At 49.1% G+C, this 16,676-nt stretch overlaps 1 protein-coding gene across 3 annotated transcripts in view; it reads left to right on the forward strand.

The window, feature by feature from the left end:
* Positions 1-16,676, forward strand: part of DLGAP3 (DLG associated protein 3) — a 61,875-nt gene that overhangs the window by 16,383 nt on the left and 28,816 nt on the right. For all 3 annotated transcript variants that reach the window (XM_061412582.1, XM_061412583.1, XM_061412584.1), the window contains 4 exons: positions 5,410-5,492; positions 6,898-8,055; positions 12,310-12,515; positions 12,845-12,917. In XM_061412582.1, coding sequence (XP_061268566.1) covers positions 6,949-8,055; positions 12,310-12,515; positions 12,845-12,917 — 1,386 coding nt within the window. In that variant the 5' untranslated portion in view covers positions 5,410-5,492; positions 6,898-6,948. The remainder of the gene's footprint in view (positions 1-5,409; positions 5,493-6,897; positions 8,056-12,309; positions 12,516-12,844; positions 12,918-16,676) is intronic.

Below are 16,676 nucleotides of genomic sequence, written 5' to 3' on the forward strand. Positions count from 1 at the left end.
CCTTTTTATTTTTTTTTAAATATGTATTTAATTATTTGACTGCACGAGGTCTCACTTGCAGCATGCAGAGCTTTTTTAGTTGCAGCATGGGAACTCTTAATTGTGGCATGTGGGATCTAGTTCCCTGACCAAGGATTGACCCTGGGCCACCCGCACTGGAAGTGAGGAATCTTAGTCACTGGACCACCAGGGAAGTCTCAGAACTGGTTTTTTTTTTTTTTTCTGTAGAATACTTTTGGTCTTATACAGTTGTCCCAGAAAGATTAAGTGACCTACTCAAGGTCACACTGTAAACCCATGGAGGAAGTTTAAAAAATGAAAATACAAATACCTACTGCTGCTTTATTGAGGATTCACCATGTGCCAGGCACAGTATTATATGCTTTACCTGGTTGACCCTCACAGCCTTCATAGCTTTCTGATAACTCTAATTGTACAAAGAGAAAATAGGCTGAACGAGGCGAACCATCTGCCCAGGTACATACAGCTAGCGAGTGAATGGAAAGGGATTTGAACCCAGAGAGTCTGACAGCAGAGGCTATACCAGGAACTACTTTGATGCAGGAAATCCAGGAGTCACCTAGGTCTCAAGAAAGGAAAATCAGCTGGCTTGACCAAGCAGGGCCCTGGGGGAGAGGAAAAGAAAGCGCCGTGACTCTTTTCCTCTGCAGCCCTTTTCCTTCCTCCATTTTCCATTCTTTTTCTGGAAGGTAATTGCTTGGGGCAGTGACAACCTCCTGGCGAATTACACAGCTGGTTTCCCAGTGAGATTTGTAACAACAACCCTGCCAGCCTGGCAGCCCCAGCAAGTTCCGGTTTAAGAAACTAATTGCTGGATTGTGTAGTTGGTGCTAAATTGGGTAATTTCTTGGTGACGGCATGTGTGCCACTTCTTCCAATCCCAGAAAGATGTGAGTTGCATCAGAGAATGTGTCACACACGGCACCCTCCTAGCCTCCTTCACCCGCCTATTTCCCAGCCACAGGCGATCGCAAGAGTGGCTGCTTCCCTGGGCCCAGAGGTTCACCCCCTGGGCAGCTCGCTGTGTCCTGGGGAAGTAGGTAGACGCTTTGGTGCCATATAATGGGGGAAAGTAACACCAGCACCCAGAATTGTCTGAGGGCTTCAGGGAGCCTCCTCTATTCTCTACTCGTTTGACCTTGGACTTGGGACAAATTCAGTACTCACCACACAGGGGAAAGGGCTAAACCACACTCTGGTTACCTCTGAAGAGTGTGGTATGTGTGAGGTTCTTAGTTTTGTGTTTCCCTTTTTTAAAAAAACAAATCCATTACTACGTTCCTTCAGAATGGTGTTTAATCAGTTTGGCTTCCCTGGGCAGCAGCACGGGAAGGAGAAAAGCTAAGGCATTGGAGTGAGGCTATGCTGGGTTTCACTTCTGGGTTTGCCACCAACTGTGTAGCCTTGGGACTGTCTGTTAGGCCCTCCCAGCCTCAGTTTCTTCTCCTGCAAATTGGGGGGTGGGGTAATATCTATCCCTTGGCATTTCTGTTGTTGTTGTTCAGTTGCTCAGTCATGTCCGACTCTTTGCGACCCCATGGACTGCAGTACGCCAGGCTCCCCTGTCCTCTTCCATCTTCAGGAGTTTGCTCAAGTTCATGCCCATTGAATTGGTGATCCCATCTAACCCATCTCATCCTTTGCCGCCCCCTTCTCCTTTTGCCTGCAATCTTTCCCAGCATCAGGGACTTTTCCAAGGAGGCAGTTAAAATGTCATAAGTGAATGGATCTTGTTCTTTGTAGGTTTGCATCCACTTTCCCAACACATGCCATCTGCCAAGCATTGTTCTAGGAATGGGGGAGATAATGCAGTGAATAAGATGGATGGAATTCCTGCACTTTCACGGAGCTTACCTTCTAATGGGAGAGACAGACAATTTCTGAATCACACAAATTGAAAATGGTAATGATAGAAGAGCTATAGAGGTACACAGTGCCTTGAGAGCAAACAGCAGGGGGATCTGACCTAGTCAGGGAGGCCAGAGAAAGCTTCCCTGAGGAAGCAACAACTGGGCTGAGATCTGAAGGGTGTGTAGGAGTTAGCAAGGCAGAGGTGGATGGGAAAAGCTTTCCAGATGGGAGGGAAATAGGCCCCTTGATGGGAGGGATTGTGGGACTGCAAAAGACCAGCCTGGCTGGAGCAGAGGAAGCAAGTGGGGAGCGTGTTGTGAGAGGATTTGGAAGCCCAGGAAGGGCCAGAGCCTGCAGGCCTTGTTGGATGGGTTAAGGCATTTTATCCTAAGAACATCAATAAGCCAGTGAAGAGTTTTAAGCAGGGAAGTGACATGATCAGATTTGTGTTTCCAAATGACCATTTGGAGGGGAACTGGGTAAGAATGGAGGCAGGGAGACCATTTAGGAGGCTTATGCAGACATCCAGGCAGGAGATGATGTTCTGAGGTAGTTAGATTAGGTAGCAGCGCTTTCTGCTGCAAATACAGAAAATCTGGCCAACAGCGGTTTAAATAAAGAGGACTTTATTCCTTCCTGCGTTTAGGCCTGGAGGAAGGCGACTGCTTCTGCTGGTTCCCTGGCTCGATGACTCCAGGGCCGGCATTTCTGTGATTCTCTATGCCTTGCTCTCATGGTGGCAAGACAGCTGCCCTGGGTCCAGGCATTGTGATTGTATTCAAGCTGAAAAGAAAGGAAGGATGGTACTGGCGAGTCCTGCCCCTTTTATTATAAAGGCAAAATCTTTCCCAGAGACTCTCGTCAGATTTTTTTATGTATATATTATTATCGAAATGTGAATCATGTGACTTCTAGGTACAAGGGAGTCTGGGAAAGGGGAAAGGAAGTTGAGAATGAGTTTTGGCCAGTCGGCCCACAGTGATTTGGTAGATATGGAAATAAGTGGGCAGATCTATTTTTAGGAAACAAAATCCATAGGACATGGTGATGGATTGAATTATTAGTCCCCTCCTTGCTTGTTTTTCCTTCTTATTGATTATGTTTAGTAATGGGGAGGCAGCAGAAGGAATGTGATGGTAATTGTGAGATATAGGAGGAAGTTTATATAATTAAATCTATATCAATTAAATCATCTCTTTAAGAAATCCAGAAATCGGATAGCTTCCTTTTCTCTCAGTAATTTGAATTTGATTGTTTTGTGTAGTATTTGGACATTGGGGATTTTGGAAATCCAGAATGAGGGCTTCACATGGGGGACTATATTGCTTAATCTTTAGAGTTTATAGCGTGGTTTCATGTACGTTGTATCACTTGATACTAAAATCCTTGGAGATAGGTGAGCAGGTATCATTAGGCTTCGAGAGGGTGGGTCACCAGGTCTCAGGGTGGTCTGAGGGTTTGTGGTGTCAGGGTTTGTGCTTTTTCTCCACTAGCAAGTACTACCCCATAGGACATGGGAAAGGGAGTTGGGAGTGCTTTGTCTGGAGAGAAATAAATACAGGGCACATCTCCTCTGAGACTAGAGCTGGGGGAACACGGTGCATGCGTGTGTGCTAAGTCGCTTCAGTTGTGTTCGATTCTTTGCAACCCTATGGACTAGAGCCTGCCAGGCTCCTCTGTCCATGGGATTCTCCAGCAAAAATACTGGAGTAGGTTGCCATGCCCTCCTCCGGGTGTGGGGAAGAATATGGATTGATGCTAAAGAGACTGAGTTTGATAAGATCTTGATGAAGGCTCAGTGGCTGGCAGCAGCACCTGTGTAGTGATGGGGGGCGTGGGAAAACCTGGGAATGTCCAAACCATTGGTGTGGACATTCCCAGGCTTGATGTGGCCACAGACAAAGCAAACGGGGTGGTCTGGGTTTCTGCCAAACTGGCCTTTTGTGCTGTGAGTCTCAAACATGGGTCCTGCTTGGGGCAGGAAGAGGAGGACTGTGCCATGGATGAAAGACCAAGCTATCAAAGCATCTTTCCAAGGTGGAGAGATGCTTCTCGGTGCTTTTCCAATAACTACTTGAGAGGCCATTTTGGTCTGAAGTCCCCTCTGCTTCCCCAGAGAGGGGTAAAGGTGGAGAAGAATGGCCATCTGGAGATAGGCGGTTGATATCTGTAAGGTTACCCCAGTTCCCCCTCCTGGCAGGGTAACCAACAGCCTCTCCAGCTCAGGCCATAGGGTGGGCCAGAGGCTGGACAGGCCCTCCCCTCCCCTCTATGGAAGATTCCCAGGAGACTTCACAATCTTCCTCATTGTCTCACATCCCTCAGGGTCAGGAAGTTCTTCTTGTTGTCTGACTGTGTCTCTTCCACTACTATTAATCATGCCCGCAAAGCTAGCTCTTCTTCCTGACATCCCTGTGTCTAATAATGGCATCATTAGTCTTCCAGTCACGGCTGCTGCAAACTTCAGAGTCGTCTTCCTTTCTGACTCTCTCCCATCTCTTCCCAGTGTTTTCCACACCTCAAATGTCTGCTGGAACTCTCTCATCCCACCCCTCAAAATTGCTTATTTCCCACCTCCTCTGCCTTTGTGCATGCTCTTGCCTTCACTGGGAATTCCATCTCCCTTACACACAGCCATCTTGTTCTCCATCTCAAGCAAACTCTTCTCTGGAAAGTCTTCCTCGGTTTCCCTCTACTGGATCTGCCCTTGCCCTCATCTTAACTGGCCTAACATTTTGGAACCTCTTTCCAGCACGGTCATTTATTCATCTACTTAGTGAACATTTGTTAGGTACCCTCTCTGGGCAAAGCCCCGAGCCGAGTGCTGGAGATCCAGTGAGAAAAAGAATTTGGTTCCTACCTGCAGAAGACCAGATTCTACTTGGGGAGACAGAAACTGAAAGAGACAATTTCAGTGCAATGTGATAGTTGCTTTCATGGGGGAACCCAGGGTATTCTAAAAACGCAATAGAGAGGCATAACCCAGAAAAGTCTTCAAGGGAAGGCGGAGCTTAATCTGAATAAGTGTTAGCCAGGGGAATGTGTTGGGGTGCGGATGAAAGTAGATTCTAGGAGGAGTGAGCAGCTTATGCAAAAATACAGGGACCTAAAATAACCCTCTCATGTGAAAGGTTGGTCCCCCTGTTAGACTATAAGCCTCTTAATGACAGGGACCACTCTTAAATCACCTCTATTCATGTCTCACTCTGAGTCTTGGTATGGTAACTGCTCAACAAATATTTGTGGAATGGAATCATATTTGAGGGCAATGAAAATGCAGTGGCTCAGCACCACGGACAGATCACACAGACACCTGCAGTTGGAGGTAGTCCAACCTGTAAGCTTATTTGCATGTATTTGCATAATGAAGCCAACTTCATTTCCCTGGGGGTCCAGAGGCTCTGCATCATGGGGGATCCAATCAGTCCTGGCTTGGGGGGTTGGGCAGGGAAACTGTCAAGGCCAGAGACTGGTCCTCTGAGGACTCCGGGAGAATCTCTTTTCCTCTTTGCTTACCATCCTTTTCTTTCCGGTTAGGAGCCAGTGGTCCTGAGCCTTCTGAAGTTAGGATTCTGCCTGGCGGTGGAGATCCTGACACCAAGGATGGGACACCCCAGATGGTGAGTGATAGGAGAGTCTGGGGGATAGGGTTCTGAAATCAAAATAAGCTGGGTTTGAATCTTGATGCAAAGTGACTCACCCACTTACCGGCTTTGTGACCTTACCATTTTGAGCTATTTTCTCATGGGTAGATGTGGATAACATCTACACATAGGATTTCAGGGGGATTAGAGAACATTGAGTATGCACAGTACCCAGTACATGGCAAGTGCTCAGAGATGAACTGTGAGCAGGATCTGGAAGAAGCTTGAACCATGGTGGGTATGGGGAGGCCGTAGTGGGGAGGAGGGGAGGGTGAGCCTTGGAGGGGCTGCTGTCTGGAGTCTTTGAGGCTGTCATCTCCTACAGTCAGCAGATGGCCCAGGAGCCTGGTCTGGGATGAGGGAGGGCGCCGTCTGCCAGCTCCTTGGTCCCCATCCCTCCTGCTGGCACTCCCTCCTGCTGTAGCTCCTGTCCTGGCAGCTCTGGAGTCCTGATTGGAGGCAGTTCTTGCTGAGAGCTGACCTCTCTGTCCTGTAGCCTTGGCAAGCCTGGGATGGGGGCCAGGGCCACTGGTTCCAACGCTTTCCCTCCATCACCTCCCTGCCCTGCCAGCCCACTGTTCCTGGGAGGAGGAACTCCTGGGTTCTAACCCCAGTTTAGGATTCAGATGCTGCCTGGATAGCCAGTGTTCCTCTTTTATGTTTCTCCTCCCTTCATGACCTCTCCTCCACTGAAATGGGGGTGGCAGTAAAAGGCACGGGGGGAATTTCATCAGGGAATATTTGGAACCCAGCAGAGGAGGGAGGAGTCATCTCTGGTTATCCCTTCCTGTCTCAGCCCTGGAGGGGAGGGAGAATGAACCTCCAGCCAGATGGAAGGAACTGGGTGTGGAAGGAAGGGGAGGGGTTATCCTACAGAATCGTGATGGATATGTAGATTTGGGTCCAATGTTCTCTTTGGTTATTGCTTCTGGGAGCTGTGACCCAGAGCCCTGGCTCTTCATAGCAGGGGAATTGGGTAGGGATGGGACACAGGTGTGGTGCTGACTCAATTTGCCTCACACCAGCTTGTTAAAAGCTAGTTCACATGATGGCTCATATGTTTGACTATTGTTTTTATGTCTGTATTGGTATCTTTTTACTTTTGTTTACCTAAGATTTTTTAAAAAAACCCGTTTGGTTGAGGACATTTCCTCTTGGGAATAAGTATTTATCATCTTTGCAGCATTTGATGAATGGTGATAGTACTTTGTGCCCTTGTGAGTGTCTTTGTCTAGTACGACTTTTAAGCCTGTAAGGACAGTACAATTAACCACAACGAACTGATATGCATTACCTAAGCAGTTCTAAGAATACCTGATAAAAGTTTCAGGTCAAGTGGCCTGTTGTTTGATCCTAATCCCATTGCTCCCTATTTTCCCAGGAGGTTCCTGGGGCCTGGCCCCCAGCGCTATGAAGAGCCCTTGCTGAGGCCATGAGGGGTTACCATGGCGACCGAGGCAGCCATCCCCGCCCAGCCCGCTTTGCCGACCAGCAGCATATGGACGTGGGCCCTGCTGCCAGGGCCCCGTACCTGGTGGGCTCCGGGGAGGCCTTCTCCACCGAGCCCCGCTTCTGTGCCCCAAGAGCTGGCCTGGGACACCTTTCTCCTGAAGGGCCCCTGAGCCTGAGTGAGGGGCCATCCATAGGCCCCGAGGGAGGGCCAGGAGGGGCCGGGGTTGGGGGGGGTAGCAGCACCTTCCCCAGGATGTACCCCGGCCAGGGCCCCTTCGACACCTGTGAAGACTGTGTGGGCCACCCGCAGGGCAAGGGTGCCCCCCGCCTGCCTCCCACACTGCTGGACCAGTTTGAAAAGCAGTTGCCAGTTCAACAGGATGGCTTCCACACGCTGCCATACCAGCGGGGTCCGGCAGGGGCTGGGCCCGGGCCTGGGCCGGGGTCTGGCACTGCCCCGGAGGCCCGCAGCGAGAGCCCCAGCCGCATCCGGCACCTGGTCCACTCTGTGCAGAAGCTGTTTGCCAAGTCCCACTCTCTGGAGGCTCCAGGGAAGCGGGACTACAATGGGCCCAAGGCCGAGGGAAGAGGTGGCTCCGGGGGAGACAGCTACCCAGGCCCGAGCTCTGGTGGCCCCCACGCCTCCCACCACCACCATCACCACCACCACCACCACCACCACCAGTCCCGGCATGGCAAGAGGAGTAAGAGCAAGGACCGCAAGGGGGATGGCCGGCACCAGGCCAAGGCCGCGGGCTGGTGGAGCTCCGATGACAACTTGGACAGTGACAGCGGCTTCCTGGCCGGTGGACGGCCCCCTGGGGAGCCCGGGGGTCCCTTCTGCCTGGAGGCTCCGGATGGGTCCTACCGGGACTTGAGCTTCAAGGGGCGCTCGGGGGGGTCAGAAGGCCGCTGTCTTGCCTGCACTGGCATGTCCATGTCACTGGATGGACAATCAGTCAAGCGAAGTGCCTGGCATACCATGATGGTCAGCCAGGGCCGGGATGGATACCCAGGGGCCGGGCCCAGCAAGGGGCTCCTGGGGCCGGAGGCTAAGGCCAAAGCCAGGACTTATCACTATCTGCAGGTGAGGCTTTGGTGGGGGTGGGGAACAGGAGCCTCAGTCCTCACCAGTGTTACCCTGGGGGCTGTGGAAGGGGTTGGATGGGAGCCAGCTCCTCCCATGATGACGGGTCTGCAGGCAGCGGGTTCTTCCCTGCCTCACTGTCTTGGGGACTGCAGTTTCCCCATTTGTGCAGTGAAAGGGCCCTTCTATTTTGATGTATGTCAGTGCCAGGAAGACTTTTCCTCTACCTGCTGTTTAGGACAAGCTGTGCCGGCCTCTCTCTTGTGAGGCTGGAGGCAGAATGAGGTTGAGGGTGAGCAGTGAACAGGACAGAGTGGGGCTGCCTGCCTGTGCTTCCCTGAGATTGGAGGTCAGCAGTTGGAAAGCAGCTGTCTTGCCCCCAGGCCTTCTCCAGACCTCTTTTCTGCCCAAATCTGGGTGGTCCAGATAGTGTTTGGGTATGAAGGTCAGTTATTTCCAGAATGTGCCTCTGCTGGTATTGTCATTCTGGGGAACCTGCGGTGGGACACCCACGAGGCTGTGGAAGAGCCAGGAACCTGTCCTGTGGGTTTTGCTGAGCTGGGGTGCACACTGAAGTCTGAGCTCCAGACCCAGCAGCGGGCTAGGGCTTCCGGGGAGTGGATGGTGTGGGTGATAACTGGAACACTGTCCCTGTCTTCTTTTACCACCTCTGTGGTGTCTGCAGGTGAGGCTAGGAGCTCTGACCCTTTCTTCTTATGGAGCCTTGGTCCATCCCTCACTGTCCCCTCTCCATCATCCTACAGAGATGGGGTTAGGGGCTCTTCCTGCCATCCACCTTCCTCTTCTCTGCCTCACACTCCTCTCCCACATCCCCTGATGTGTCTTCTTGAGCCCTCCTATAGTTGGAGGAGAAAGAGTCTAGACAAGTTCTAGAAGTCCAGTAGACTTAGGGTTATCCCCCAAACCCACATTTCACATAGTTAATCCACATCCATTCATTCTATGAGTGTTCCCTGGGTGCTGTGAATGCAAAGATGCAGACACAGATGCTGCCTGGAGGAGTTCACAGTTTAACAGTGGGATAGACAAGGCAGCTTCCCTGGTGGCTCAGATGGTAAAGAATCTTCCTGCAATGAAGGCGACCCGGGTTCAGTCCCTGGGTCGGGAAGATCCCTTGGAGGAGGGCATGGCAACCCACTCCAGTATTCTTGCCTGGAGAATCCCCATGGACAGAGGAGCCTAGCAGGCTACAGTCCATGGGGTGGCAAAGAGTCGGGCATGACAGCAACTAAGCACAGCACACAGAGAATAGAGTGCAGGGAGGCGGCGAGAGGAGAGAGCTTTGGGAACCTTGGGAGCCCAGAGGAGACACCTCACCCACTTGGGTGGTGGTGGCCAGGGGCTGCTCAGAGCAGCTTCTAGGAAGAATGTCCCCTGAACAGAGTCGCAGTGGACAAGTTGGAGTTAGTCGCGTGCAGTGTTTCCAGGACTGAGTGTTCCAGGAAGAGGCTGCAGCATGTTCAGAGGCATGGAGAATTGAGCTTGCACATGTCCTTTGGGTATCACTGGCCTGTTTGGTAAGTTGTTCACATGTTAGGGCTCTCCTGGGTGGGGAACTCGCTAAAGCTCAAGGGCCATAGAGGAAGCAGAAGGGGGAGAGAGACAGAAGGGGAGACTGGAGACTTGTGGGATTCAGGATTGGTCTTGCACTGCCCTTTCCCTGGGTAGGAAGGCTCTCTAAACTGGGAATTGAAGGGTCCCGAAGAAAGGGCTCAGGAGAGAACACCAGCCCTTCTTCTCCCATCCCTGGTGCCTTGCCTCCACTCCGCTGCTCCCTGCTGCTTCTCCAGGGCTGCTCTGACCTCCCTGGGGGCTTCCTTTTTAACATGCACCTCACAGTGTCCTGCAGAGGAGCCGGCAGCTCTGCGGTGGCTATGGAGTGGGAACCCTGCAGAGTGGCAGAGCGTGTCCTGGCTGTCCTGTCACCTCCCTCTGCCTGCCTGTGGCTCCTCTCTGTAGAGTATGGGGAAGGGGAGGCCCTGTCAGGGCCTAGGGTTCCAGGGGATCTGAGGACTGCGAAGTCTGAGCCTGTTTGGCAGAGAACAGACAACCTGTACTCCCCTGGCACAAAAGCAGGGGAAGCTGGCTGCATCTGCCCAGGTGTCTTGGTTGGTTCCCCAGCCCTTTTGTTGAGACTCTATTCTCCCACTGGATTCAGGTCTCCTGCCAACTTCCAGAACCCCCCTTCTCACTTGGAGCCCTTGTTCCTTTATGGAGCCTCATCTCCTCCCTGTGTTCCCATTTGATTGAGCCCAGCACTCCCCCATCCTCCCACCGAGGGCTCCTTCATGGGGCCCACCCATCCCTTAGTCCCTGTTCTCACACTAATCTCTGGCCTCTCCTCTAGCCTCACCCTACAGTCTCTGTTCCTCTCTGGAACCCTATGCTCTCCCCAAACCCTGATCCCCACCCCCACTTAGCCTGTTCTTTTCAACGGGCACAGGCCAACCATTATGGACTCCCTCACCCACGTGCAGACTCATCAAGATCCCCAGCCCCCATCATCCCCTTCCTTCTTGGCTCAGAGATGATGCTAGGACCACGCATCCCGCAGTGACCCCTCCATAGGGCTTGAGCCCATCTCCTCGGAATCCCTTTCATCCATGAACTGTCCCTGCTTCCTCCCCGCATTTAAAGACTATCTTTCTCTTTACTGACTCTTTCCCTCATCCTGCAAACATGCCCAGATCGCTCTCATCCTAAAAACAAAACAAAACAAACTTTCCTTAACCCCATACCCCCTTCCATCTCCTTCCTGTCTCCCCTTCATTTCCAAGTTCTTAGAGCATAGACTCCACCATTTGCTTTCATTTTCCCCTTTACTGGACTGACTTCCACACTCCTGGCCTCTGAAATGTCCTGGCAGTGGTCACCAGTGGCCTCTTGAGAACCCTCCTATCTCTCAATGCTTACCGTTATGGTAGTTAATCTTGAGCCCTTACTCTGTTGGTTCATTTATTGTTTCCACCAGTGCTGTGATGCAGGTGTAATTATCATTACCAGTTCACAGATGAGGAAACTGTGGCAGAGTTTAACCAACTTTGCTCACATTTACACAGCTAGCAAGTGATGGGGCCAGAATTTGAATATGGTTCTAACTCCCCAGCCCAAACCGCTAACCTTAGCATGCACTGTGGCATTTGACATTATCAACTCCTTCTATTCTGGAAATGTCTCCTGTTTCCGTGACAGGGCGTTCTCCTGACTTCCCTCCCACCCATCTGCCCACTCCTTCTCAGGTGACTCCATAGGCTCCTCTCCCTTTCTTCGCATCCCCCTTTTAAATGTCAGTGGATCCCTGCCCACCTCTCTTTCTTCTTTCCTCTGGGCTCTTTCATTCACTCCTATGGATTCAGCTGCCACCCATGACTCCCGCATGTCTGCCTCCAGCTCAGATCTCTCCACTGAACTCCAGAACCAAACACTCAACCACCTGCTCCACAGTTCTTTGCCAGCTCAAGATGCTCAACCCTGAACCTATCACCTTTCCCCCAAATCTGTTTCTCTGGGATTCTGTGGCTCAGTGAGCAACAACACCATCCCCCAGGTCCTCAGCCGGCAGCCTCCCAGTCCTCCACGACTGCTCCCCGCCCCGTCACCCCTCAAGTCTAATCAGGCTCACTGATGCTCCTGAACACCTCTCATTTCCATCTTCTCTTCCCCCTCGTTGTCATTGTCTTAATTTAGGCCTCATCATCTCTTGCCTGGATAACAGCATCAGCCTCTTAATTGGTCTCCCTCTCACCACTTGAGCCCTTGCCCTGCTCCTGGCTCTCCACGATCCAACCTCTGTTTGGACTGTTGAAGTGCTCTTTCTGAAACACAAACTGATGTCGCTCCTCCTGTGGCTCTTCACAGAAGGGAGGGGGACGTCAGAGGATTTGGGATGTAAGCACATTAAGAGGATGAAGGAGAAGGAGGGGTGAAAGGTGACTGATGTCAGGGGCTGCCTTACTGCTAGGCGTGAGATTGACACAGGTCACTTTGGCCTCTGAGCTTCTTGGCACCTATCATGGGAGCCCTTAGACTCTTTAGATGGCCCTCAGTCAGGTAGCAGAAGGCCCATGGAGGATGAAGAGGCATGTCCTGTAGGGGAGACCTCACCTGATCTGCCTTGACATATTCCTGAGCGTGGTTTGCTTGAGCCAGGGCTGTGCATCTCCCACTGGCAGTGAAGAAAGAGGGTCCCTGCTTCAGGATTTAGTAGGTGCTTGAGGCCCCTTGTCCCTGCAGGTGCCGCAAGATGACTGGGGGGGTTACCCCACTGGGGGCAAGGACGGGGAGATCCCCTGCCGCAGGATGCGGAGCGGCAGCTACATCAAAGCCATGGGGGATGAGGAGAGCGGAGACTCGGACGGCAGCCCCAAGACATCTCCCAAAGCGGTCGCCCGGCGCTTCACCACCCGCCGCTCCTCCAGTGTGGACCAGGCCCGGATAAAGTAAGGACAAGGGAGAGCTGGGGGCTGGGGAGGGGGCAGCAAGCTGATGCTGGGTGCCTGCAGGAGGTGTGCATCCTGTGGGTACCATCAGGTTCCCTGCTTAGGGTTCCACTGGGCAGTCTCCCTCTGGCCCATATGAAGAGGGGGTGCCCGTGAAAGTCCCTATCTGAATGCCTCTTTAGCACAGTCCTTTTACTCAGCAGTCTCCTCCTGGAGGTTCTGGGGGCTTCTGAGGAACAGAACCCATTCAGGGACCCCAGTGCTCTCATTCCCCTCCCCCACCTCCTAGCAGACCCCCATTCTGAATCTGGAATTTTGACCTCTCCCAGCTGCTGTGTACCACCCCGGATCCACCCGCGGAGCTCCATTCCTGGCTACAGCCGTTCCCTCACCACCGGACAGGTAGGAAGCAGCCCAGCATGCCAGGGGTAAGGGGTGGGGAGGAGGACTCGCTCCCATGCTCAGCCTTGGTCTTAAAAATCAGGAATCTGCCCCTGGAGAGAGCACAGGTCTGGTTCTGGGGAGCTGGGAAGCATGCCCTGGAATTCTCAGAGCTGAATCAGACTGAGGATCTCAGAGAGTCACATCCTTAAAAACCGCCAAGCATCCTCCAAGTGATGGACTTGGAAGGGCAGTGTCAGTTCTCTGAGCTTCCCTAGCCCTGTCCTGGTCTGACTGCCCCAACTCCCCCACCCCATGTAAAAGGCAGGCCTGACCGCACAGACTGAAGAGGGCAGAGCTTCAGTCTCAGAGATGATCAGGGCTTGAGCTCTCTCCTCTCCACTCCACCCTGGGGACCACTGGCAAGATACTTTCCTCTCAACGCCTCTGTTTTCTCATGGTGGAAATGACAATTGTAGTGATGCTTATCTCAGAGGGTTTTTGGGAGTTCAGAAAAAATATATGCAAACACAAGGAAGCTAGTCCCAAACTGGTATTTTATAAGTGTGAGTTCTATACCCAAGTATAGACTTTCCCCTTAACTAAAGAAGGCAGTGCAGTTTAGTAATTGAATGCTTGAGGTGGGTTTGAATTCCAGCTCCACTTCTTACCAGCTGAGTGACCTGGAGCAAGTTACTTGACTTTTTTGAGCCCCACTCTCCCTATTTAAAAATAGGCATTATAATAGTGTTCTTGGCACAGAGCCAGCACTTGATAAAGGTTAGCTATTTTTACTGTTTGCTGGGGAAAAAAAGCAATGCAAAAAGCAAAAGTCTATCCTCCTTGGCTCTCATTGTTTGTTGCTGCTGCTGTCTCTCAGCATTTCTTTGTTACATTTCCTGAATCAGGGAATCTTGACTGGCACAGTCATCTTTTCACGTAAGACCAGCCTATGTTGCTAAACTTGTTAATGCTCCGTCTTTGCTTCACTTGAGCCATCAGCAACATCTAACACAGCTGATGATTCTCTCCTGCCTGAAACACTTCTCTCAGTGGGCCTTGAGGATGCCACATCTTTTAGATTCTTCTAGATTCTCTCTCTGGCTGCCTATTCTCAGTCTGTGTCACTGGGGCCCACAAACTCTTCAGGATCTAAACACTGGAGCTTTCCAGGGCTTACTTCCTGGACTTCTTCTTACACTCACTCATTGGGTGAGCTCATCCAGGCTCATGGCTTTCAATCTTATTGAGAGCCTGATGACTTCCAAATGTTTATCATCAGCCCACATTCTCCCATAAATACTGGGCATGTATATCTAACTGTGTATTGAAATCTCGCTTGGATGCTGAGTAGACATCTCAAAATTAAAATGTCCAAAACCAAACTGCTGGTGCCCTTTCCCTTCCTCTCCAGGTTACTTGCTCCATCCACTGTCTTCTCCATTTGCTTCTGATCACCTCTTCCTTTCTCACATGTACTTGTTGCAGTATTTTAGTTTGTACTTCAGTGCTTTAGCATGTACAGTATTTTAGTTCCCTCTCACTATACCTTCTTGCGTTTCATTCCTTCCTTTTATTTTATTTTTTGCTGTGCCGTGTGGCTTGTGGGGTCTTAGTTCCCTGACCAGGGGTTGAACCTGGGCTCCAGGCAGCGAGAGCACCACATCCTACCCACGGGACCATCAGGGAATTCTCTCGTTCCTTCCTTTTAAAGTAAATTCTTTAGTAATTTTTTTCAGTACATGTCAGTGGCAAATTCTGCCTTTAACCAAAAATATAGTTTACCCTCACTATTGAACATAATTTAGCTTATTACAGAATTCTAGGTCAACATTTATTTTTCTCTGTGTTTTGAAGATATTCCTCTGTCATCTGTTCTGTTGTTGCTGTTGAGAAGGCTGCTATTAACCCAACTGTCTTTGTTGGTAATTTTCACTTCTCTCTGGTTGCTGTCAAGATCTTGCCTTTGATTTCAGTGTCCCGCAGTTTCACAGTGATGTGTATGTGTGTGTGCATGCTCACACACACATACATACACACACACACACACACGTGTGTTTCCAGAATCTGAGGATTCATGTCTTTCATCAAATCTGGAACATTCTCTCATGTTCCTGTTCGCTGGTACACCCTTTTACTTTCAACCTATGTGCTTTTTGATCCAGTCTGACAATCTCTGGCTTTTGAATGAGTGTTTTGTCTGTTCACGTTTAATGTGATTATTGATTTGGTTGGATTGTCTCATGTCATTTTTGTTCCTCTGTTCTTCCTTTATGCCTTCTTTTGGATTAAATATTTTGTGTACAGTTTTATTTCTTTTTGTTAATTCCCTTTACTATATTATTTAGTGCATTAGTGATTGCACTAAGAATTACCTGTGTAACTAATTAAAACCTAGTTTATTCTAGTAAAATATACAAGCATTGCTCTAATATATCTCCTTTTCCTCTCCCTTCTTTGTGCTATTATTGCCATATATATTTTCTATATATGTGTTATAAGCTAAAACTTATTATAAACTGATAATAGTAATGGAATAATTACTTTGCACACTCTTCTGTCTTTTTTAACCTTTTTAAAATCTTATGTCTTTTAAAGAATTTGAGAGAAAAAGTGTGAAACATATTTATATTTACTCACATATTTACCATTTCTGGTGCTCCTCATTTCTTCCTGTGGATTTGAATTACCCTTGGATGTCACTTCCTTTTAACCTGAATAACTTGCATTAGTATTTCTTATAAGATAACTCTGCTGGCAATACTTTCTTCAGTCTGTATTTATTTGGAAACGTTTTTATTTTTCCTTCATTTTTTGAAGGATAGTTTTGCTGAATATAGAATTCCTGGTTGATTGTTTTTTTCTTTAAGCACTTTGATTATACACTTTGAATATCACTGTTTTTGGTGTTCATGGTTTCTGACGAAAAGTCAATTAATAATTTTTTTTTGGTATGCAATTAATTGTTTTTTCTCTTGTGGTTATTAAGATTTTCTTAAAAAATATGTTCTCTTTGTCTTTAGAAAGTTGACTGTAATGTGTCTGGGTATGGATCTCTTTGTATTTAGTCTGCTTTGGATTCACTGAGTTTCTTTGACCTGTGGATTAATGTTTTTCAGCAAATTTGGAAAGTTTGGGGCCATTATTTCTTCAGATATTTTTTCTTCCTCTCTCTCATCTTTTTTCTGGGACTCCAATTACATGCATACTGGTATACTTGATGTCACCCATAGGTCTCTGAGACACTGCTCATTTCTATTCAATCTTTCACCCCACTCTATTCTTTATATTGGATAATCTATGCTGATTATCTTAAGTTTTACTGATAACTTTTTATGCTGAGCCTTTCTAGCCAATTTTAAATTTCAGTTATTGTACTTTTCAGGTCTAGAATTTCCATTTGATTCTTTTCTTCTTTTTTTAAAAATTTTCTCTGTTGTGATTTTCTATTAATGCCATCGCTGTTGTCATACTTTCCGTTAAATATTTAAATATGATTTCCTTTAGTTCTTTGAACATTCTTATAATAACTACCTTGTAGTCTTTGTGTAATAAATCAAACATTCAGGGACATTCACATTTTCTCATTTATTTACACAGTGTCATGAATACTGTACATTTTATTTAATATATTGTAGCAACTCTGGATTCTCATTTTACCTCTTGAAGATTGCTATTGCTTTGTTTATTTGTTAATTCCTGGTCTAAATCTGTGAAATCTGTCTACCTTGCCAGATGTGGCCTCTGATGTCTCCACTAATTTTTTTTCTTTCTTGATTT

This window comes from Bos javanicus, chromosome 3 (genome assembly GCF_032452875.1).
Source record: "Bos javanicus breed banteng chromosome 3, ARS-OSU_banteng_1.0, whole genome shotgun sequence".
NCBI classification, from domain to species: Eukaryota; Metazoa; Chordata; class Mammalia; order Artiodactyla; family Bovidae; genus Bos; species Bos javanicus.